The 23,111-nt window shown below is 39.6% G+C and overlaps 1 protein-coding gene across 3 annotated transcripts in view; it reads right to left on the reverse strand.

Moving 5' to 3' along the window:
* mcat (malonyl CoA:ACP acyltransferase (mitochondrial)) overlaps positions 1-23,111 on the reverse strand; it is an 88,771-nt gene that overhangs the window by 62,965 nt on the left and 2,695 nt on the right. The window contains exons 2-5 of one of the 3 annotated variants that reach the window (XM_043709413.2): positions 14,934-15,021; positions 13,110-13,327; positions 9,036-9,482; positions 1,881-7,463 (exon numbers count right to left, since the gene is read on the reverse strand). In XM_043709413.2, the coding sequence (XP_043565348.2) occupies positions 9,060-9,482; positions 13,110-13,327; positions 14,934-15,021 (729 nt within the window). In that variant the 3' untranslated portion in view covers positions 1,881-7,463; positions 9,036-9,059. Of the gene's footprint in view, positions 1-1,880; positions 7,464-8,718; positions 9,483-13,109; positions 13,328-14,933; positions 15,022-23,111 lie in introns of those variants that run through there. The other 2 variants (XM_087997274.1, XM_087997273.1) reach the window with 2 other exon arrangements.

Consider the following 23,111-nt stretch of genomic DNA (forward strand, 5'->3'; position numbering starts at 1 on the left):
GAAGCACTCAACATCCTGCAATTTGTGAAAGTTGGACTAAAGCTTAGACTCATTGCGTCATATAGCACAGAAACATCAACTCACCTGCGCCAATCGGACATCCCAATCTCGCCTACTGCTTTTGCTAGCATTTGACTCATATCCCTCTAAACCCTTCCTATTCATTTACCTATCCAGATGTCTTCTAAATGTTGTAATTGTATCAGACTCCGCCACTTCCTCTGGCAGCTAATTTCATACACGCACGACCCTCTGCATGAAAAGGTTCCCATCAGGTCGTTTTTAAATTTTTACCCTCTCACCTTAAACCTATGCCCTCTAGTTTTGGACACTCCAACCTTAGGAAAAAGACCTTGACTCTACACCTTATCCATGCTGCTCTTGATTTTACAAACCTCCATAAAGTCACTCAATACTAGCCACTAACCTCAGCAAACACAACCCAACAAAACAGAAGACTTTATAGACTTCCCAAGATTAATGGCTGAATCTCAGAAGAAGCTTCAACAATTGGAAATATATTTTACTGGAGTTTGAGAACTATTTCACACTATCAGCATGGGAGAAGTTCAGAATTCATGGACTACAGGAAGTTTTTCCATCCCTGTTACTATTAAAATTTTTCAAATGATAACCATCAGCATATATGGGAATAACCAAACAGTGAAACGGAACATACAGTCAACCTGTGATCATTGGTGAAATTTTAATTTATCAATTGTAACAGCACAGTATGTGCAACACACAGGGGTGGCATAACACAATCAATACCTTTGATGGCATGAGTGCAGAAATAATCTAATCCACCAAGCAAGAACACATAGCCTGACAGAAGACATTCAACACAGCCATTGGCTTGAGAAAGTTCAGTCATATGGCCAGTACGTGGTAAAAAAGATGAAACTACTTCTTTCATCAGCTGTCTTCCATGATGGACGTTTGTGGAATCAAAGGTCATCCAGTGAAGGTGATGGACCACCACCAACATCATCAGTAATCAACCAATTACTCCGTGAAAGATATCCATGAGATAAAGGATCCTTCAGAGGAGAAATAATCTAAAGATCAATATCAAGATCAACCACCCTCAAACTAATAGTTTACCAGTGTGGATGCTCCATATCTAATGAATTATATTCTGGAAGAATTGTCCAAACACCAGTTTGTTTAAATTTGTGAATCAAAGAAGTCCTATAGCGCAGACACAGGCCATTCAGCCCCTGAATCCACACCAATCCTCCAACGAGCATCCCACCCAGATCCACACCCCACCCTATCCCCATATTTCCCATGGGTAGCCCACCTGACCTGCAAATCCCTGAACACTATGGGGTAATTGAGCATGGCCAATCCATCCTAACCTGCACATCTTTGGACTGTTGGAGGAAACTCTAGCACTGGCAGAAACCCATGCAGACACGGGGAGAATGTGTAACCTCAACACAGATAGTTGCCCAAGGTCGGAATCGACCCGGGTCCCTGTGTCATCCACGTGAAGTCAGAGAAGAAAAGAAGTCATGATAAATGGAATGTAGTGGCTTATACAATTGTTTCATAAGTTAACTAAGAGAGAAATAGCTTGGAAGGAGATGTTATATAAAGGTAATGGATACAAAAGGATCAACCTATAAGCTATCTTAAAGTCCACCCATTCAAGTATTTAACACACACTGATGGGAATATCTGTCAATTCAGGCAGATAATAGTTGGTCACAGTCTCCTCATGGAGTCACGTGTCTTCTTTACCTTTCACTGATAATAGTCAAATGCCTTAGCGTTAGTGTAGTCTGCATATAGTTACTAGGATATAATATGATGAGGAGGTGCCGGTGTTGGACTGGGGTGGACAAAGTTAAAAATCACACAACACCAGCTTATAGTACAATAGGTTTATTTGGAAGTAACAAGCTTTTGGAGCACTGCTCCTTCGTCAGGTAGTTAATGGAGCAGGATCAAAAGACACAGAATTTATATCACAAGATCATAGTGTCATGCAACTGATACGATTTATTGAACAGAACTAGATTGCTGTTAAATCTTTCATCTTTTAGAATGGATTGCAGATTTCAATTCATTAATATGTAAATCCCAGAACTTCTCTCAAGTCACATTCCTGAGATAACTTGAGGTTTTATTAAAAAAAAGCTACATCTCAGCTCAGACTATGATTTAAAGGTGTGAGGATAGAGTCTATCTGCATTCCAATTTTGAGTCAAACTAGTTCTATTTCCAAAGTAGGAATTTATAAAATGTCATGTGGGCTGACTACCTACAGATTGTGTGCTTTTAAAATAGAATGTATCTGTAAATACAATTCTGCAAAAGCAAATTCACCCCATAGAGTTATATGTGTGTGTGCGTGCACGTGAGGGAAAGAGGGAGAGAGACTGTGTGTGTGAAGGAGAGAGGGCGAGTGTGAGTGTATGTGTACATGTGAGCATGGAAGCCTTGTCTTGTACTGAAAGGTAGGTGATTCTTTTGCTGATACTTACAGTCCATTCTCCACCATAGAGTACTGAACAGCCCAATTGACTCATAAACGAAGATAGATTTGTGCTTGCACTATACAATAAGCTGCCAGTAATTAGTACCCAAGGTTCACATTACATTATGACATGGTGTAAGGTATTTACTACCTTATACTGGGTAGTTTCACAGGGTTTCCTACCTTTCCTGCTCCTTGCTAATCATCTGGTGATATTCCATTGACTCGATTTCCCTCACCACTTAGCATCATATGAAGTGCTGTTCGAGTGTCCTACTTTCCAACTCTAATCCCTAAGGGTTTGCTCCAGGGCTTCAATGCTATCCTGGCCTAACCCAAAACAGACAATGTTTGATCCCTGCACCCTTTTGGTTTTACTTTTATGTTCAATTCTGACAATGGTTTCTCTCACATTTGAATTCACTCAAATGCTCTGTTTTTAATAGATTTCTTAATTAAGATACAGCCCTTTTATGATTTTGTTGTGAGAATCCTCACAGTGTGGAAGCATTTGGCCCTTTGAGTCCACACCACCCCTCTGAAGAGCATCCACCCCAGACCCACCTGCCTACCGTATCCCTTTAACCCTGATTTTCCCATGGCCAATCCACCTAGTCTGCACATCTTTGGACAGTGGGAGGAAACCCAGGCAGACACGGGGAGAATGTGCGAACTCCACATATAGTCACCCAAAAGTGGAATCGAACTCGGGTCCTTGGTACTTTGAGGCAGCAGTACTAATCACTAAGCCACTGTGAGCGGTTTTACGTTGGTGCAGAAATGAACTTTGGAGCACAATGTAAAAAGGTTCCTAATTTTAAATTTTAATACCTGATGTATTTGAACCAAGAGCCTTGGGACACGATGATGTGCAACATTAAAACCCGCCTGTAACTGTCAGCAAGTCTCCTCGTATCAAATTCACTTACAACAGCTGTTAACGTAATCCTATTCAGTCAAACTAGCATTTCAAATGAAATTTTAATGTACTGTCACGGCATATTGATCACACTGGATGGGTCACTAGATTTACTTTCTTCAACAAAACAATAGTTGAATTAGAGAATGTGTCATCCTTCTAATCCAATGCACAAGCTCAGTCATAAGCAAGGTCGACATATTGCTACACTGCATTCATTGGGACCTGCAAACTACCCATTTTACAATCAAATTAAAAAGATCCCACTCAAAACAAATGGTGCAGCCAAAATTACTGTGCAAATATGGGATTTAGGAAATGATACTCATTTCTTAAATATTTCCATCCTCATTCAGTTACTGCATCAATCCCTTAGTGAAATCATAGTTAAGCAGCCCACGCCTCTGTTTTTACCAATATCATTCTTTGTCCCCCAAAATAGGGTTTATATGCATGGCACCTCCTCCTGGTAGACAAGACATGAGGCTGATTTTTAGGTCATGTGAGGAATGGAGGGAGAAACAGGAGGGCTTTCCTGCGCTAAAAGTTGGAAAATGAACGGTGACTTGAGATAGTATAGGGTGTAAACAGTGCATAATGGTTGAATCTAGAAAGTTACCATTAGATTTCAAGCTTCCTCTCAATATCTTTAAATCATCTTTACAGTAAAATGCAGTTTCTATAAGGAAACCTATGTCTCCCAGAAGCATAAACATACAATTGTTTGACTTGCTTCCCAGGTCAAACATCTATTCGTTTGCCCAGTTTTCAGCAGAGACACGAAGAGTTTTCCACAACATAGTGCCTGCTCCAAAACAGAGAGAACACTTGGCTGCTTGGCCATAGTGTTGAGGCTATGATGTCTACTCCAATTACTCCACATAACAGGAACAAACAAGCAGCAGCCACTTATTTTCCAACAGCTAATACCCAATAAAGTTTATCCAGATGGAAACTTTGCCATCTACATCATCATTTTCTTGACATAATAGCGGATGTCATCAGGATCTTTCAGTCATCTTCCTGCCATCAAATCTGAAGCTGTAAACTGAAGAGTTAACTGATGTCCATTTGGTACAAATGTTCTTCGGAATCTCAGCAACCAAGGTCACAAGTACGGATTTATTAGTTTTTGTTGTTTGTTTTCTGGTTTAATATTCTTACTTTTTCTACTGTTCCTGAGAATAGCAAGTGCTGTAACCTGCAAGGCTATGCACCAGGTGCTGGAAAGCGGGATTAGAATCGATAGTTAGTTTGTTTTTCACCTGACACCAACATGATGGGCTGAGTGGCTTGCTCTGGTCCTAAGGTAATCAATACTTTAAACAGGTGCATTTTAAAGACAATATGCTTTGTATTCATTAGCCCTTTAACAGTGTTTAGTGTGACAGTGAAGAAGGTCATCACTTAATTGCAGTTCATTTGACCTGCTCATGATTACTGTGGTGTAATTAAAACTCACGTTCTATTTTCCCATGAGAATAATGTATCAGAAAATAATTTAGTGTGTAAAGACAATACAGCAAAATGTAAACATGGGTACCAGCTGTTGGGAAAAATAATCTTGTGTATTACCAGTCCAATGGTTTACAAGACCAAATGCATCTTTTAAAATATTTTCAATTTGCTAGCCTTTTTCCTCTTCTAAAAGGGTACTTTCATGTAAAATAATTCAACATGTTTTGGTAATTTAGTTTCCACATTATGGGGTATTGAAATTCATCTTCAAGTTATTAATATGAATTTTGAAATGAATCTTGTTTCTTTTTTGGCAAACATTTATTTTTATGAAGATGGGGTCCTCCTAGGTCTCCATCTGCCCCTCCCAGGCCTCCAGCAGAGCTGCTGGATGTTATATGAGAGCAGATCTGCATGGAAAGTATTCTGATTCATCCATAACCCTTGTGTATATCATGCTGCTAAAAGCAGTCATGTTGTATTAGCATCAAGCATTCACAAATCAGATCCTACTTATCAGATGCAGCATAAACAAAGAATGCCCATTCTGTACTCAGAGTGCATGGTAGGAATATTTCAATGTTGGCTTCGGTCAGTGGTCAATTTGAGTTTTCCACAGATGAGGAGGACCCAATTGATCTGGTGTCTCTGACTGAGAGAATATCCTCAGAGAATTGCACATTGATTGAACTCGGAAGGAAGCTGTTCAGTTCATCATGCTTGAGCCTGACAGACTATAACTGATATTACATTCACTCTGCCAAGTTGGCTTAGTGCCAGTCAGTGCTGAAGTTTGTCTTCATTTAGATGCACCAGTATCTTCCTCCTTGTGCTTCTAGTTAGTGTTGTTTTAACAGTGTGAGTTTGTAAGCATGCACTGTAATAGAAGGAAACACAAAATAAAAGCAACTATTGGTGCCTGCACTTACATATACACTAAATATTTTGCTTATAAAATGAACCTATTAAAAAATACAAGAGGATAGGACCAGAACAGGTTATTCAGTCCATCATTCACAGATTTTTCAGCTTATGGAGCTTCAGGTACAAGTATCTTTCACACAATTTCAGGGTTTCTGCCTCCACCATCAAAATCAGGCAGTACATTCTCCTCATGTCCCATCCAATCACCTTACATCTGTGCCCCCTGGTAACTGACCTCTCCACTGGAGGAAGCAAGTTTTCCCTGCCCACCCTGACCATGCCCATTTTTATTTTGTACACTCCAACTAAATCAAATCTCAGCCTCCTCTGATCAAGGGAAAACAATCCTTGTCTATGCAATCTGTTCTCATAGCTGTAACTTTCAAGTCCTGGCAACACTGGTGTAAATCTCCTCTGTATTCAAAGCAATTACTTCCTTCCTGTAATGAGTGACAAGACCTGTATACAAAGTTCCAGCTGTGGCCTAACCATCATTTTATGCAGTTCCAGCATCACATCCCCGTTTTGCATTGTATACCTCATCCAAAAAAAGGAAAGTATCCCACACACTTTATTTGCTAGCTTATCTACTTGTGCTGACACCTTCAGGAACCTGTGAGCATGCACTGCAAGGTCTCACACTTCCTTTACCATTCTCAATATCATCCCATTTATTGTACTTTCACCTGCTTTGTTTTGCCCACCAAATTCATTATTAAACACCTCACCTGACTGAATTCAATTTGTCACTTTTCCATTCACTCAACCAAAATGTTAACATAATTCTGGAGTCAACAGATACCTTCTTCACTATCAACAGACCAACTTTTGTATCACCTGTGAAGTTCCCAATCATGCCTCCCACATTTATGACTTTAAAATTAATTTACAACTAATAGCAAACTTTGAGCCCTGGGGAATACTACAGAAAACAGTTTTCCATTACCCTTAGTGTTTGTTGCCAACTCACGACATTCTCCTGCCTACCTGGGCATTCATGTTTCTGACAAGTCTGCCATTTAGGGCCTTGTCAAATGACTTATTAAAATCCATGCAGACAACATCCACTGTATCACCCTCAATTGTACCTATTAATTCGTCAAGGAATTCAACTCAGTTAGTAAGACATGACTATCCATTAACAAAACTATGATTAGGCCACAGCTGGAACTTTGTGAACAACTCTTGTCACCGTATACAGGAAGAAAATAATTGCTTTGAATACAAAGGGGATTTACACCAGTGTTGCCAGGACTTGAATATTACAGCCATGAGGACATGCCCACAGGTCCCTGAAGGTATCAGCACTGGTAAATTTATTAATCCATACCATACAAAGTGACAGTTCATCCTTGTCTGTCAGAATCGATCTAATAATTTGCCTACCACTGACGTTAGACTGACTGGTCTGTAATTATTTGGTGCATCCCTCACACCCTTTTTAACCAGGCCTCCAAATCCCTGTACCTGACCTATAACGAGTGGGGATTGAAAAATTATCCTCAGAGCAGACGTAAATTCCTCACAGACGTCTTCAACAGCCTGGGACACAATGCATCCAGCCCTGGTGATTTATCCAACTTCAAAGAAGTCAGTCCCTCTAGTATTTCTTCTTGCATTATGCTTATTGTAGCTTATGCTTCCTTGTCCTCCTCATCCACTGGAATGTTTGTCAATCTTTGTAAAAACAGAGACAAAATACTCATTAAGAGCCCTGTCCACATCTTCTGCACAAGTTATATATTCTGATAAGCAGTACCCTTCCTTATTTATCCTTTTAATACACTGATCTTTGAGTTTTCTTTGATTTTATCTGCCAATATTTAAAATCCTCTCTTTCCCTTTTTATTACGCCTCACTGTGGTGGTACGCTGGAAATTAAGGCCCACTATTCCTGGAATCATTACAAAAATTAAAGATTTTATAAAAGTAGACAGAATTCACCACCTTACCAGTCTTTTACACCCAGGATGACGGCAAGCACAGACTATACTTCTGTACTTTAAAATGAAGTACTGTTTATTACAGGTAAATAGAATCCAGCTTTAAAACCAACAATTATGAACTGTCAGCATTGAACTCTTAATTAAAGCTCTAGTACCCTTTTAAAATTCTCCCTACACAGCAGACAGACAAAAAATGTGTCATGAGCAGAGGGAAAGGCTGGAAAGGTAGTTCAATTATCCTTGTCTACAGGGTTTGCTCAGATAGTCCTTTTGCTTTGTCAGAAGCTGCTGTGCCTCATTAATATTAAATATAATTTGTTTTGACAAGTGGTAGGAATGTTAAACTTACTCCTACAGCAGGTATTCAAGGCAAATAATGTAAAAAATTTTTAAACAAATCTAGATAAGCGCATGGGCAAGAAAGAATAAAGGTTATGCTGCTAGAGTGAAATGTTGTAGGGTAGGAAGATATAACAGCATAGAATAGTAGGGCTACATGGTCTATTTCTGTTTTAAACTAAACAATTCTATGTACTGTAATGTAATATGGAGCCTCAATATTTTCTTACTTCAACATATTATTTAATCTATTAATTTTAAGCTGCATACAGTCAGCATGAAGAGGGACATGACTGACATTCCACATGAGATCCAGTGATCAATAATGAAATGAGGGAGTAACTACTACACAATCCCAGATGTACCACTAACAATAGTTCAGGTTTTGGATTACAGGAAATGCATTAGTTTGTTCATAGAAACCACCCATTTGCTATTAGACAGAAATAGTGCAAAAAACAAATGTTCAGAAATCAAAGTTAATTCTCTCCAAGTAGCTTTCTCCTCACAGCCCATTTTTAAATGGGATAAATATTAAATATTCCCTCGACATGAAAAAAAACTGGTGTCTAGTTTAAACATAACATGGTGTGCAACACATAGTTAAAGAAATATAAGTGTGTACATTAAAAGCAGTGTTCCTCTGATTAGGTTTTCAGCCAGACATTTTTGTATTTATTTTGTTTTGATAATCTAAGAGATTTTATGTCCTAACATTCCTTCTCCACTTCTGACAGATAATATAACTCCTTGTGGATTCAAATTCTTCACATCACCTTCAGCACAGTTGACAACTCACAGATCACTTTGTGCATTTTTTGTCTCAATAAAGTCATTAAGTCCACGACTTAACTGCAAAAAACAATTTCTACCAGTTCAAATTGTACAAATTGCTTTCAACTTGATGGAACTTTAACATACCAGCCAAAAGTGAAATTAACCACAAGTAAAATTATTCTTTTACCAGTCTTTCTGCACAGAAGATACTTCATTCTTCCTCAGTCTCATCCTTTAATTTCACATCAACATGTCGGTAGAACCTCCAAGCCTTCAGGTTGCAGTTTTTCAACATGGTCCCAAGCTGGGTCCCTGGGCCTACCTCATATGTATCTGGAAAATCAATCCCTTGTTCTCGTTCATACATAGCATGCATAGTTTGTTCCCATTTTACAGGCATCACCAGCTGTTTCACCAACAGTTGCCGAATGTGTTTACTGTTCACGTATTTTTTGGCATCCACATTGGAATAGATAGATATCAGTGGTTTCTCAATGTTGATTCCCTTCAAGATATCATGGAGTGGCTGAGTTGCTGATGTCATGAGGCGAGTGTGGAAGGCACCGCTGACTGGTAGCAGTTTAGTTCGCAGAAAGTGGAACTTACGGCAATTCTGCTGCAAATATTTAAGAGCCTGTGTCAAAAGAAAAGTCCTTTTTGAATCTCATCATTGCAGTTACTTCACCCAGAATGTACTTTTTACTGACCATGAAAGTGGTGATGAAGATCAATATCACGGAAAGTTGGTTTGTCATTTGTGAATAAATCCTAGATTGTTAAAAGTAGCAAAGATGAAAATAACAGTAGTAAAAGTCATAATCTTTCAATCCTCTTTGTGAGAAGGTTCAGAGCATGAGGCGGGAAGGATTGTTTTAAATCACTATTAAAGAAAAGGAAGCAGGATTAAACAAGGAGAAAAAGATTGTCTATGGAGGAGGAATGGAAATACAGCTGAGCACTGCCCCCACTCAATCTAATGTTTAGAAATAAACTTTCAATTGGCAGTCACTGGATAGCCAGCAGTCACAAGAACCAAGAGTAGTTTTCCTCTTTCACTCATCATGGTCAAGATAAAATAACTCAACACTGGTTACAGGCTGAATATGGGAGTTTTCAGCTCTCAATGACTTGCCTGTTTGTACTGCTTGAGGTAAACTTTAAAAAAATCACATTAAATATGCAATCAAAACATTTAGTGTTGTGAGTGAGCTGAAATCCTGTAGTACAGATGAAGTGTAATAATATCAGAAAACCAAATACTGATGTTAATTCTGAAGCGATCTAGTCATCCTGGTAAAATGCAGGGTAGATTATTTTACATTTTGAAGCAGAGATCTGAAATACCACAGTTACAGAGATCACTGATAGGCTGGATTTTATGCACCTCTTTGGCTGGGTTTAAAGGTAGAGGGAAAATCCTAAAATTTAGGTGGTGGCCTTGCAGCCACTTTCCTACGCCCCCGGGACTTAAACTTTTAAAGGGCTAAATGGCATCAGCCAGCCAGCCAAAAACCTCCTCCCCAAAAGTCTATCCATAAAGATTGAAAGATGAAGAAAATGAAGACAGAATGGCAACCTGCTTCTGAACTCCACTTTTGTGTAAATTCCCTCAATGCCAGCTCAGAGTGGCCATCACCAAAAGAGAACACGTTGTCAGTGTTGTAAAAACCATCAGCCCCGATACCCTCACTTTCCTGGGAACAGAACCTGGAGCCTCATCTTTATCACGCTGTAACTCTACTGCTCAAATGAGGTTGCAAAGAAAGGTTCTACCAGTTAGCAATTTTTTGGAATATGATGATCATTTTCATTTACTGCACATATATTTAAATGAGCAATTTTTGTAAAACTTGAATTTTTTTATAATCATATTTATTGTTTTCTCAATAGCCTGTAGGAGAGAAAACTGAAATGTGCTCCCCATGCGAGAAGGCTGGACGACACTGTTCTAAACTTTTGAAACACAGTCAAGCATTCATAATAACCACAACTGTGAAAACAGACCGTTCAAAATAAAACAATGCATTCTATTATAACTAGAAAAAGAGATCCCCTTGTTTTTTCCCCTTTACGTTTCACCAGGTGGCCTGTCAAGGACTGCAGCCCAGAAGCAGTGTCTGCTTTTTCTAACGTGAAGTCACAAAATAGTTTTTGTCTTCCAAAATTTAAAGGACTTTTGGATTTTTAAATATTTTCAAATTATGAGATCAGAGTTCCCAAGCAATGTTTCCTTCAATATCAAATGCATTAAAGCACCTACCTCATTTGGAAAATATCCTAACACCTTTCAACATTTACAGAACACTGATCAATGGCAGCTCAGTGGTTAACACTGCTCTCTCGTGGCGGCAGTGTTCCAGGTTCAATTCCACCATTAATTGACTGTCTGTGTGGAGTTGGCACATTCTCCCCATATTTGTATGGGTTTCCTCTGGGTGCTCTAGTTTCCTCCCATAGTCTAATTGCCCTCAGTGTCTGGAGATATGTAGGTAAGATGGGTTAACCATGGGAAAAGCAGTGTTACGGGAACAGGGTAGGGAGGTGGGTTTTGGTGGGACACTCTTCAGAGGATCAGTGTGGACTCGAATGGCCTGCTTCCACACTGTATGGATTCTATGATATGAATTTAATGGTCAAGCTACTTTTGGAGGACACAGCCCTATAATTAACCACAGCTACAAAAACATATCTAACCTGCGATAGAGAATCCAACTGCTGAAATGGAAAAATCTGGGGTTTTTTCTACTTCAAAGCCTATCAAGCAAAGAATTGCAGGTGAATGCTTTTGGTATCCTCACTTGGGACTAGGGCTCCTCCATGACTCACAGCTCCTTTGAGAGGCCCTGACCCATGTGTTCTAATGGAAGTAGGGACTCTTCATAAAAACGGCAAAGGAGTAGGTTTAACCTGCTCTGCCTTGCAATGGAACCAGAAAGGGCAGGAGTGCTGCATGCAGACTTACTGTCGCATCCTTACCCTTCACTGGCAAACATTCCTGGAAACAGGAATAGGAATAGAAACGAGATTCCCACAATCGGGTCTGCTCATCAGTTTAAAAGAGCTCCCAAATCATTCAACCTCTTTGAAAATCCAGATCACCTGGTCACCGTTGAATAAAATGAATGCAGTGAGCAAACCAAAATACTTCGTAATCATTTTAGGTTCTGTCAAGTGTTTTCTGATGTAATAACATTTTGTGATCATCAGATGGCAACACTGCATCAAGAGTAGATTTAGATAACTTCTTTTTCCACAAAGAATAATGCCTTGTAGAATTTATTTGCTACGTTTTGTTGAGGGCCTGAAATTACTTTGCCTCACATCCAAAGATAGGTTTTTAAAAAAAGCATTTTTGGGATGTGCTCCATTGCCCTCAAGAAGGTGGTGATGAGCCATCTTCTTGAACCACTTCAGTCCATGTAGTGGGCACCAACCTTCTGTGGGTACTACCGCTTTTCTCTGTCACTGGTTGAAACGGAGTGCCTTGCTCGATCATTTCAAAGGGCAGTTAAGAATTGAATTCCTTGCTCTAGATTTGGAATTACATGGAGGCCAAATCAGGTGAATTCCTTCCCTGAAGGAAATTAGTGAACCAGGTGCATTTATGACAATTTCATCATGATGAAATAATCTGAATTTTAAATTCCCCCAGAGTTAAGATCTATACACTACCAGTGGCATTGCCACAACGTTGCTGCCCTCCTGTCAATGGCCAGATTAGTAACTGAGTTCCTTCCAGCAAGGAGGAAGGTGATCCTGCACCATTCAAGTGAAGAAACTAATAAATGATACTAACAGCAAAATATTGGACTACAACAATCAATACGATTGAACTGAGGAGTGAAAATGATGACAGCATTGTAAAAATTACTTTCAAAAGCTATAATTGTCAGCTATTGACTGAAATAGCTGGGCACCAATGTCATTCTTTGAAAGTTTGTGTGTGGCCATCTTCATATATCTGAAAGTCATCTGATGCTACATTGTACTTAAATACAGTTTTTCACTGTGAATTAAAGACTTAAAATGTCTAACAATTTTTTCTTATACTTGTCATCAAATATGGTGAAATAATGATAAATTGCATAGCCATTTGCATCTTTGGTCCAAACAATATTATTTGGTCATGACTTTATTTGACCTTAAAATCACACTGATATTTGAGGCGAAAATGCTGAATTATGCTCTGATTCAACACTGTATGTGTGAATGTATGTGTGATTCATCCAGAAGAAAAGCATTTCACATTTCCTCAACTTACCTGTAAATTTCCAGCAATCACACGTCCATTGGGAAAGAGGTAGTTAGCCACTTCACACACAGGATCCTCTATTCCCAATGTCTTGCAATGTTCACGAGCCTCCAGGCAGGCATACTTGAATCTGGATCCAGCTTGCCCCACAACAGATAACATGCCACTAGGAATGGATTCTGATGCCTCCTGCATAGCCTCTGCCCGCACTTTCACAGCATAGAGAGCTGTAGTGGAGAACAGCACTGGTAAACACAACTTCAATTCCAAATTATTCATTTTCACCTGATTTCACAAATATATTTAACCAATTGGGAACACAGAAAAGTCTAAGTTGTGTGGTTGATAATGCATTAAGGTTCATAGAAGAGAATTTACATTTACAGGGCTAATATTAAAAAGAAAATGAGAACCCCAAATATAGCAAAGTTACAAAAATAAAGATTAAAGGTTTAACAGGAAATATTGAATAAAATTAAGCAAAATAAACACATGAATATATTTTCAAAAAATGCATTAATTAAATCCAAGTTAGGCCATTCAGAGGTTAAATACATTATTGCCTCAATTTTAAAGGCGTGGTTACTGAGATGTTAAATCAAAAGAAGTGGGTGTAAAACAAGCAGTGCAGGGTACTATTTAAAGAGAAGTGGTTTAATTAAAATACTTAAACTACATACAGACAAATTACATGGATATAGATTATATTCAAAGATCATGGTGTAGTAAGGCAGGAAATAGTGTAGGATCTGACTACAATGTTCCAAAATTCTAAGCTTGTATTTACATAGTACCACTCATGAGTCCTATAAAGGGGTGGTGAACTGTGCATATTTGTTACAATGTTGGAAAATGCAGTAGCCAATTTCCACACAATATAAGGTTCCCCATACAGCAATGAGAAAAATGATGAATTAAAGTGTTGTTGGAGGGATAGATATTATCTAACACACTAGAAAGATCAACTTACTCTTCTTTGAATAATGTCATGGAATTTATTTGCATCCACTTGAAAGGAGGTGGTACCTGTGCTGTTAAAGTGCAACACCAGTATGATGGTGGGGAGTCAGTCTGCATTACTTACTTAAATGTCGAGGTTGAGTTTGAATCTACAACCTTTTGATTGCAGGCCTCCTGGCTCAGAGATAAGGAAACTACCACTGGACCACAAGAGCCCTTTCAAACTCAAGAATGAGAATGCTTTCAACTGAGCACAAGTGACACATAACTTGGGTAATTTCACTGTTTACAAACTACCAAAGTCCAATCAAAGACTGCAATTCCTGACCAAATGGAGAAATAACAGCTAGTTAGTTCAGATTTCTGAAAAAATAACTTTGGCTTGACTAATCGTAGAAAACTTTCAAGAAATCAGAGTAAATAAAGGAAATATCATAGTTGTGGTCAATGTGATTTCTTTATCAAAAACCCATTTGCCAAAGCATAGACAAAGAATCAGCACAGATCACCCAATAATCCCACCTTCATTTTCTTCAGTCCTGTTAAGGGCCTCTCTTTTCTACGTGTTTCAGGCTCTGTTGAAGGGTTCACACCTTTAACTTTTCTCAGTGCAGCTGGTGATAGGCCTGTTATGTATTTCCAACTTTTCCAGTTTCTTGTATTTCCAACTTTTCCAGTTTCTTATATTTCCAATTTTTGTTGGATTAGCTTATATTCACAGAACACAACTTAAAATGATTTATTGAATCTGTTCTTCAGTACCGATCTGTATTTTGAATTTCTGAGCTAAGGCAGGACCCATCCTGAATGTTGTAAATGGGAATCTCATTTATGCACTACTCAGAGTTTTGATTTTATTTTTTATAGTCTCACCTTCAGCAAAGTCCATTGCTCCTGCAAAGACCAAGGCAGCAAACTCTCCCACACTGAATCCTGCTGCTCCAACACATTTCTCAATGGCCTATAGACATAAAAAGACAGTTAGAACTTAGCAACATGAAAAATACAAATCCACAATAGGTAGTGCACTGTCCACTAGTTATCTTCACAGTTCCAAACCAAAAATTAACTCTTAACTTAGCTTATGGTGGCAACAATATTGTTAGAGTTCACAAGTGTCTGCGTTTTATAGGAGCTCAAACAATAAACCACAAATTAACAACAAAGCAAAAGGAAAATTAAGTTAATTCCAATCCCTTCAACGTCTATCAGAAATGAAAGGCTACAAAGTATACCAACACCAAAATTAACTACTGTCTCCCTCACAAAGCAAAGGAAATGAATACCTCTTCCTATCACCATCACCAACACCTCCAAAGTCATAAACTAACACCACTTTATTCTCACCTGCCTAAATAACACGGATCCACACAGACCAGCATGATCCAGGATAAACCTCCAGTTCTATGTTCAGTTATGATTTGGAGATGCCAGTGTTGGACTGGGGTGTACAAAGTTAAAAATCACACAACACCAGGTTATAGTTCAACAGGTTTAATTGGAAGCACACGAGCTTTCGGAGCGACGCTCCTGAATCACCTGATGAAGGAGCATCGCTCCGAAAGTTAGTGTGCTTCCAATTAAACCTGTTGTGTGTTGTGTGATTTTTAACAATGTTCAGTTAGTAAGCTTAGCAAAAAGGTAGCAATAGAAATATTTTTTTACTGACATTAGTGACTTTGAAAAGGAGAAATAATGAGCTTGAGTTTGTGTTCCTAATAGAGCTTCAGTAATGTTGTTGAACATGGGTATCAAACACGTGCTTGTCTGGTTTAGTTCTGATATTCATTACAATCAAATAGCCCAGGTGGTATTCATAATCTGGGCTCATAAACAAAGAATAAAGTAAAATACCTCAGGAAACATATGGGAGTATGCTCAGTTACATATCCTGCTGGTTGCGCAACATTCTAAAGAGCTGCAGTAAGAATGTCCACCTAAATAGACAGCACTGAGTTGTTGATTGCAGCCATATTAACATGCTGCACAGTATGAGGAGGAGGAAGAGATATAAGATGGATGAGTTATCAAACAGTATTTTTAAAGAACCTACTGATCTACTGCCACCTGAGCATGCGCTCACACCAAATGCAAAAACAGAATTTCCAAAAGGTGGAGAATGGAAAACCACCCAATATTGCATTTTCTGCATTTAGTCTGTCTGCCTCTGACCTGAATCTCTGTACAACTACCACACCTTTCGTTTATATAGCACATTTAATGTAGTAAAACATTCTTTACAATGTTTCCTCCAAAATATCACAAACAAAAGCAAACTCTAATAAGGGGCAGGTCTGAGCATTAGATCTAAAGAGCAAAAGTACGAGAAATTGGAGAAAACTTGAGGTAAAGTGTAGCTGAGAATTTAAGAGAAGTAAGTGCAGTAAAGAGGGGAATGTGTGATTGGTGCATCAGACAGCATAGGACATAGGGAATCTATGATTTGTGCAGCAGAGAACGTAGGTCAGACAGAATCTGCAATTGGTGCAGCAGAGGGTGTAGGTGAGACAGAAAAAAAGTCAACAGCAATTAAAGGTCATAAACCCAATTACCTCAACATATCAAGTCCAAATAGACACACAACCTATGAAGAAGATGATCAAGGGGTTTACTCTCAATGAGCAACTAATGCTTTCTGTTGGGTATGCTTAGGGCATAGATTGGATTCATCATTGCACATATATAGCATTGAATGAACCACATATCCCAGCCTGCAAACTATTTCTAACCTAGTCAGTAGTAATGGGTGAGAAACCAGATTCTGAGAATATAGTTTCACAATTTGGTGAGATGAAATGTTGTTTATGATCTGACCCTAGATTTTCAAGGTGGACAACTTTCCCGATCTCCTTTCACATTTCATTATGTCAGGAAAGAGGCGTTAACAGTTCAAGAGTGGGTCTTATGAGTAGAGAGAGTGCAACCAGTGAACAAAGAGTTATAATGAGCCTATGTAAAAGTAGAATTCAAGTAGGATATGTGCAAGGAGAGAGCACAGAAATAGAGGAGAGGTACAACCAGAATAATGAAAGCTGAATGTGAATGGGAGAGGTATGTTGGAATGTACATGAACAGAAAGAGAATGGAACATGTGAGTAGAGAAATAAAGTGAGTCAGGTGTGTCAGAGTAGAAATAGATTGGTCTTGGTGGGTAAAAGGCCAGAAATGGAGGACAATAGTGATGAAATTACGGAGTTTATACAGATACGGAGGGGGAAAAGCAGGAGAGAGCTAAAAACAGTGGAGGCTTCATCACACTGCAGGATAATGTAGGGTGGTAAGCAAGGTGCAAGAAGAGAATGGGGACTGATGAGAGCTAAGACAGGAGCCACACAGATTTGGATACGCTCAATTTTACAGGCGGTGCACAGTGAGAGTCTAGTTATGGAAGCAATGGAATAGTTTGGTCTGAGAGGTCACAAAGGTATCAGTGAGGATTTCAGTAGCAGATAGCATCAAGACACAGTGTTATCGAGGTTGAAATTGACAGCCTTGGTGTTTAAGCAGAAATGGGACCAAATGTATAGCACAGAGACAAGCAGAAATTTGCCAAAATTCCAAACAATCTAGTTTTTTTTTGTGAAGGTACTGACTATTGTTTTCCATCTTAGACTCAGAGGTGGTGTGAGAGGACAAGGGAATTGCAAATGTTACACTCTTGTTGAAAAAAGGCTGTAAAGATCAGCCCAGAAGTACAGGCCAGTCAGTTTAACTTTAGTGTGGGGAAACTTGTAGAAAGAATATTCAGAACAAAATTATACTCATGTAGTCAGTTAATTAAGGAAAGCCAGCATGGATTTATAAGGGAAAATTATTTTTAATTAACTAGTTGAGAGTTTTTTCAAAGAAATATGGTGTACACGGATTTCCAAAAAGGTGTCTGATACAGTGCCACACAGATTTGTGAGGAAAGTTACAGCTCATGGAATAAAGTGGACATTAACAACAAGGATTTGCTGAGTGACAGGAAGAAGATAGTAACAGTTAATGGATAATTTTCAGACTGGAGGAACATCTGTAATGGAGTTCCCAGATTCAGTGTCGAGACTCTTACTTTTCTTGATAATATATTAATGACCTAAAGTTTATTGCAAAAGGTATAATTTCACACTTTGTGATTGGTAGCAGTGTGAAATGTAAGGAAGATAGTGTAGAACATCAAACAGGACATAGACAATTTGATGAAGTGGATGGATAGATGGAGATGAAGTTCAATGTGGAGAAGTGATTCATTTTGTTAGGTAGAACATGGAAAGAAAATGTAAAGAATATAACCCTCTAGGGGGCGCAGAAGCAGAGGGGTCCTGGGTGCGTATGTACATAAAACATTAGAGGTGGCAGGATTGATACTGAGCGAATAATAAAACATACAGCATTCTTGGCTTTGTTAATAGCAGCAAACTGTACAAATGAAGTTATGTTCAAATCTGTATAAGTCATTAATTCAGCCTCAGCTGCAGTATTAGGAGGTGCATTTTAGGAAGGATGTGAAAACATTGGAGACAGTAGCGAAAAGATTCACAAAGAGCCAGAAACTTCAATTATGTTGACAGGTTGTAGAAGTTGGGACTCCTTTCCTTGGAGGCACTTTAATGTAATTATTCAAAATCATGAAGGGCCTAGACAGAGCAGATAGGGAGATATTGTTCCCGTTTGGAAAATTATCAATTGAAAGCAAAGTACTATGGATGCTGGAGATCCAACATTAGAAACAGAAACTTCAGAACCAGAGTTACATTGGACTCAAAGTAGATGCTGCCAAACCTGCTGAGTTTCTCCAGCATTTTCTAAACAGATTTATTGGGAAAAGAAACAAGACTGCAAAGAAAAAAAAACACCCTCTGCTTCAACAAGTGGTTAAGATCTAGAATGCACTGCCAGATAATGTGGTGAAAACAAATTCAATTGAAGCATTAAAATTGAGTTATAAAAGGAAATGTCATAGTCATAGAGTCATCGAGATGTATAACACAGAAACAGACCTTTCGGTCCAACTTGTCCATGCTGACCAGATATCCTAACCTAATCTAGTTCCATTTGCCAGCACTTGGCCCATATCCCTCCAAAACCTTCCTATGCATATACCCATCCAAATGGCTTTTAAATGTTGTGATTGTACCAACTTCCACCACTTCCTCTGGCAGCTCATTCCATTCATGTACCACCCTCTGAATGAAAATGTTGCCCCTTAGGTCCTTATATTTTTCCCATGTCACGCTAAACCTATGCCCTCGAGTTCTGACTCCCCCACCCCAGGGAAAAGATCTTGCCTATTTATCCTATCCATGCCCCTCATGACTTTATAAACCCCTATAAGGTCACCTCTCAGCCTCTGGTGCTCCAGGGAAAACAGCCCCAGCCTATTCAACCTTTCCCCATAGCTCAAATCCTCCAACCCTGCAATATCCTTGTAAATCTTTTCTGAACCCTTTCAAGTTTCAGAACATCCTTCCAATAGGAAGGCAACCAGAATTGCATGCAACATTCCAAAAGTGGCCAATCAATGTCCTGTACAGCCGCAACATGACCTCCCAACTCCTATACTCAATGCTCCGTCCAATAAAGGAAAGCATACCAAACATTTTCTTCACTATCCTATCTACCTGCGACTACTTTCAAGGAACTATGCACCTGCACTCCAAGGTCTCTTTGTTCATCAACATTCCCCAGGACCTTACCTTTAAGTGTATAAGTCCTGCCCTGATTTGTCTTTCCAAAATGAAGCACCTCGCATTTATCTAAATTAAACTCCATCTGCCACTCCTCCGCCCATTAGCCCATCTGATCAAGATCCCATTGTACTCTGAGGCAATCTTCTTTGCTGTCTACTACACATCCAATTTTGGTGTCATCTGCAAATTTACTAACTATATCTCCTATGTTCACATCCAAATCATTTATATAATGATGAAAAGCAGTGGACTCAGCACCGATCCTTGTGGCACTCCACTGATCACAGGCCTCCAGTCTGAAAAGCAGCCCTCCACCACTACCCTCTGTCTACTCCCCCACTGGGAGTAGTTCTGTATCCAAATGGCTCGTTCTCCCTGTATTCCATGAGATCTAACCTGGCCAACCAGTCTTCCATGAAGAACCTTGTTGAACACCTTACTGAAGACAGCACAGATCATGTTTAAGCTCACCAATCCTCTGTTACTTCTTCACAATTCTAAATCAAGTTTGTGAGATATGATTTCCCATGCACAAAGCCATGCTGACTATCCCTAATCAGTCCTTACCTTTCCAAATACATGTAATTTCTGTACCTCAGGATTCCCTCCAAAAACTTGCCCACCACCAAAGTCAGGTTCACCGGTCTATAGTTCCTGGCTTTTCCTTACCACATTTCTTAAATAGTTAGCCAATCTCCAGTCTTCTAGCACCTCACCTGTGACTGTCGATGATACAAATATCTCAGCAAGAGGCCCAGCAATCACTTCCCTAGCTTCCCACAGAGTTCTAGGGTACACCTGATCAGGTCCTAGTGATTTATCACATCACCTCCTCCTCTGTAATATGAACATTATTCAAGATTCGCCATTTATTTCCACACATTCTCTATCTTCCATATCCTTCTCCACAGTAAACACTGATGCAAAATACTTGTTTAGTATCTCCCCCATCTCCTACAGCTCCACACATAGGCTGCCTTGCTGATCTTTGAGGTGCCCTATTCTCTCCCGAGTTACCCTTTTGTCCTTAATGTATTAATAAAATCCCTTTGGATTCTCCTTAACCCTGTTTGCCAAAGCTATCTCATGTCACTTTTTGCGCTCCTTATTTCCCTCTTAAGTATACTCTTATTGCCTTTATACTCTAAGGATTCATTTAATCTCTCCTGTCTATAGTTGACCTACGCTTCCTTCTTTTTCTTAACCAAAACATCAATTTCTCTAGTCATCTAGCTTTCCCTACACCTACCAGCCTTTCCTTTCACTCTAACAGGAATATACTGTCTCTGGACTCTCATTATCTCATTTCTGAAGGCTTCCCATTTCCAGCCATCCCTTTACCTGCGAACTTCTGCTCCCAATCAGTTTTTTGAAAGTTCTTGCCTAATTCTGTCAAAATTAGCTTTCTTCCAACTTAAAACTTGTACACATTTAACAAATTCCTCTCCATCTAAACCCTTAACACTATGGCAGTCCCAGTCTATGTTTGGAAAGTTAAAATCTCCTACCATAACCACCCTATTATTCTTACAGATAACTGAAATCTCCTTATAAATCTGTTTCTCAATTTTGCGCTGACTAGTAGGGGGTTTATAATACAATCTCAATAAGGTGACCATTCCTTTCATATTTCTCAGTTCCACCCAAATAACTTCCCTGGATGTATTCCCAGGAATATCTTCCCTAAGTACAGCTGTAATGCTATCCCTCATCAAAAAGGCCACTCTCCTTCCTCTCTTGTCCCCCCCTTTCTGTCCTTCCTTTAGCATTTGTATCCTGGAACATTAAGCTGCCAGTCCTGTCCATCCCTGAGCCATGTTTCTGTAATTGCTATGATATCCCAGTCCCTGTTCCTAACCATGCCCAGAGTTCATCTGCCTTCCCTGTTAGGCCTCTTGCATTGAAGTAAATACAGTCTAATTTATTAGTCCTACCTTCTTCTCTGCTTTTTTTTAGATTACATTACAATGTGGAAACAGGCCCTTCGGCCCAACAAGTCCACACCGACCCGCCGAAGAACAACCCACCTATACCCTTACATTTACCCCTTACCTAACACTACGGGCAATTTAGCATGGCCAATTCACCTGACCTGCACATCTTTGGACTGTGGGAGGAAACCGGAGCACCCAGAGGAAACCCACGCAGACACGGGGAGAACGTGCAAACTCCACACAGTCAGTCGCCTGAGGCGGGAATTGAACTCGGGTCTCTGGCGCTGTGAGGCAACAGTGCTAACCACTGTGCCACCGTGCCGCCCACGACAGCTTTGTTGCTGCCTGTCCTGACTGTTTGAGTCCCTCCTTTTCCCAATTGATCCAGTCTCAGACTATCTCTTTCCTCTCCATCTCCTTGGGTCCCACACCACCCCCCTCCACCTTCCTAATTTAAATCCTCCCGAACAGCTGTAGCAAATCTCTCTGCCAGCATATTAGTCCCCTTCCAATTCAAATGCAACCCATCCTTCTTGTATAGGTCACCTGTACCGTAGGATAGCAGGGAGAAGGCAGGAGAATAGCACAAATTGAAGTGTTTATGCAGAGTCAGTGCAGACATGATGGGTTAAATGGCCTCCTCCTCTGCTATAACTATTCTGTGATTCTATTTCAGACTGTGGGCAGGGAAATTAACAATGTTCATTGTTAAAGAATAGGGTCTGTGGTGGAGAACCAATATTTAATTGGTGAGTATGTGTGCTCAGCCAATGCTTCAAGTTGGACAAACATTATGACAGAAGAGGGGGTGGTTCTCCAAAGTGGTGTTCAACCACTATATAATCTATTTTATTTATTAATTCATGTCCATAGAGAGTTGAGTTTTTACAGCACAAAAAGAGACCCCACAGCCCATAGCTTCCATGCAGGTCATCAAATATCAACCTTTCCTCATCCCATTTTCAAACACTTGGCCCACAGCTGTATATACCATGGTATTTCAAGTGTTTGTCCAAGTAGTTCTTCAATATCTTGAGGGTTCCTGTCTCTATCAATTTATCCACCATTTTAGGCAGTGAGCTCCAGATATCCACCTGTCAGTGAAAATGTTCTTGCTCAACTCCACTCTAAACCTCCTGCATCTTACCTTAAAACTGTGCCCCCAGGTTGCTGATCCCTCTACTATTGGGAAAAGCTTCTCTGAAACTCTCCTGTCTATGCTCATCATTTTGTTCACTTCAATAAAGATCCCACCTGCTTCAGCCTTCACTGCTTTGAAAAAAATCAAGCTTAGCCTGGCTAGTTTCTCTCCACAGCTGTTTCTCTCCAGCCCAGGTAATATTCTGGTGAATCTCTTCCACTAGAATCGCAAATGCTATTCCAGCTGTGGCCTAACTAACAATATACACAGCTCCATCATAACCTCCTTGCTCTCATTTTCAGAA

The sequence above is a fragment of the Chiloscyllium plagiosum genome, unplaced genomic scaffold (genome assembly GCF_037043375.1).
Source record: "Chiloscyllium plagiosum isolate Xiang-an unplaced genomic scaffold, Cpla_swu_hap1 HiC_scaffold_19, whole genome shotgun sequence".
Classification (NCBI taxonomy): domain Eukaryota; kingdom Metazoa; phylum Chordata; class Chondrichthyes; order Orectolobiformes; family Hemiscylliidae; genus Chiloscyllium; species Chiloscyllium plagiosum.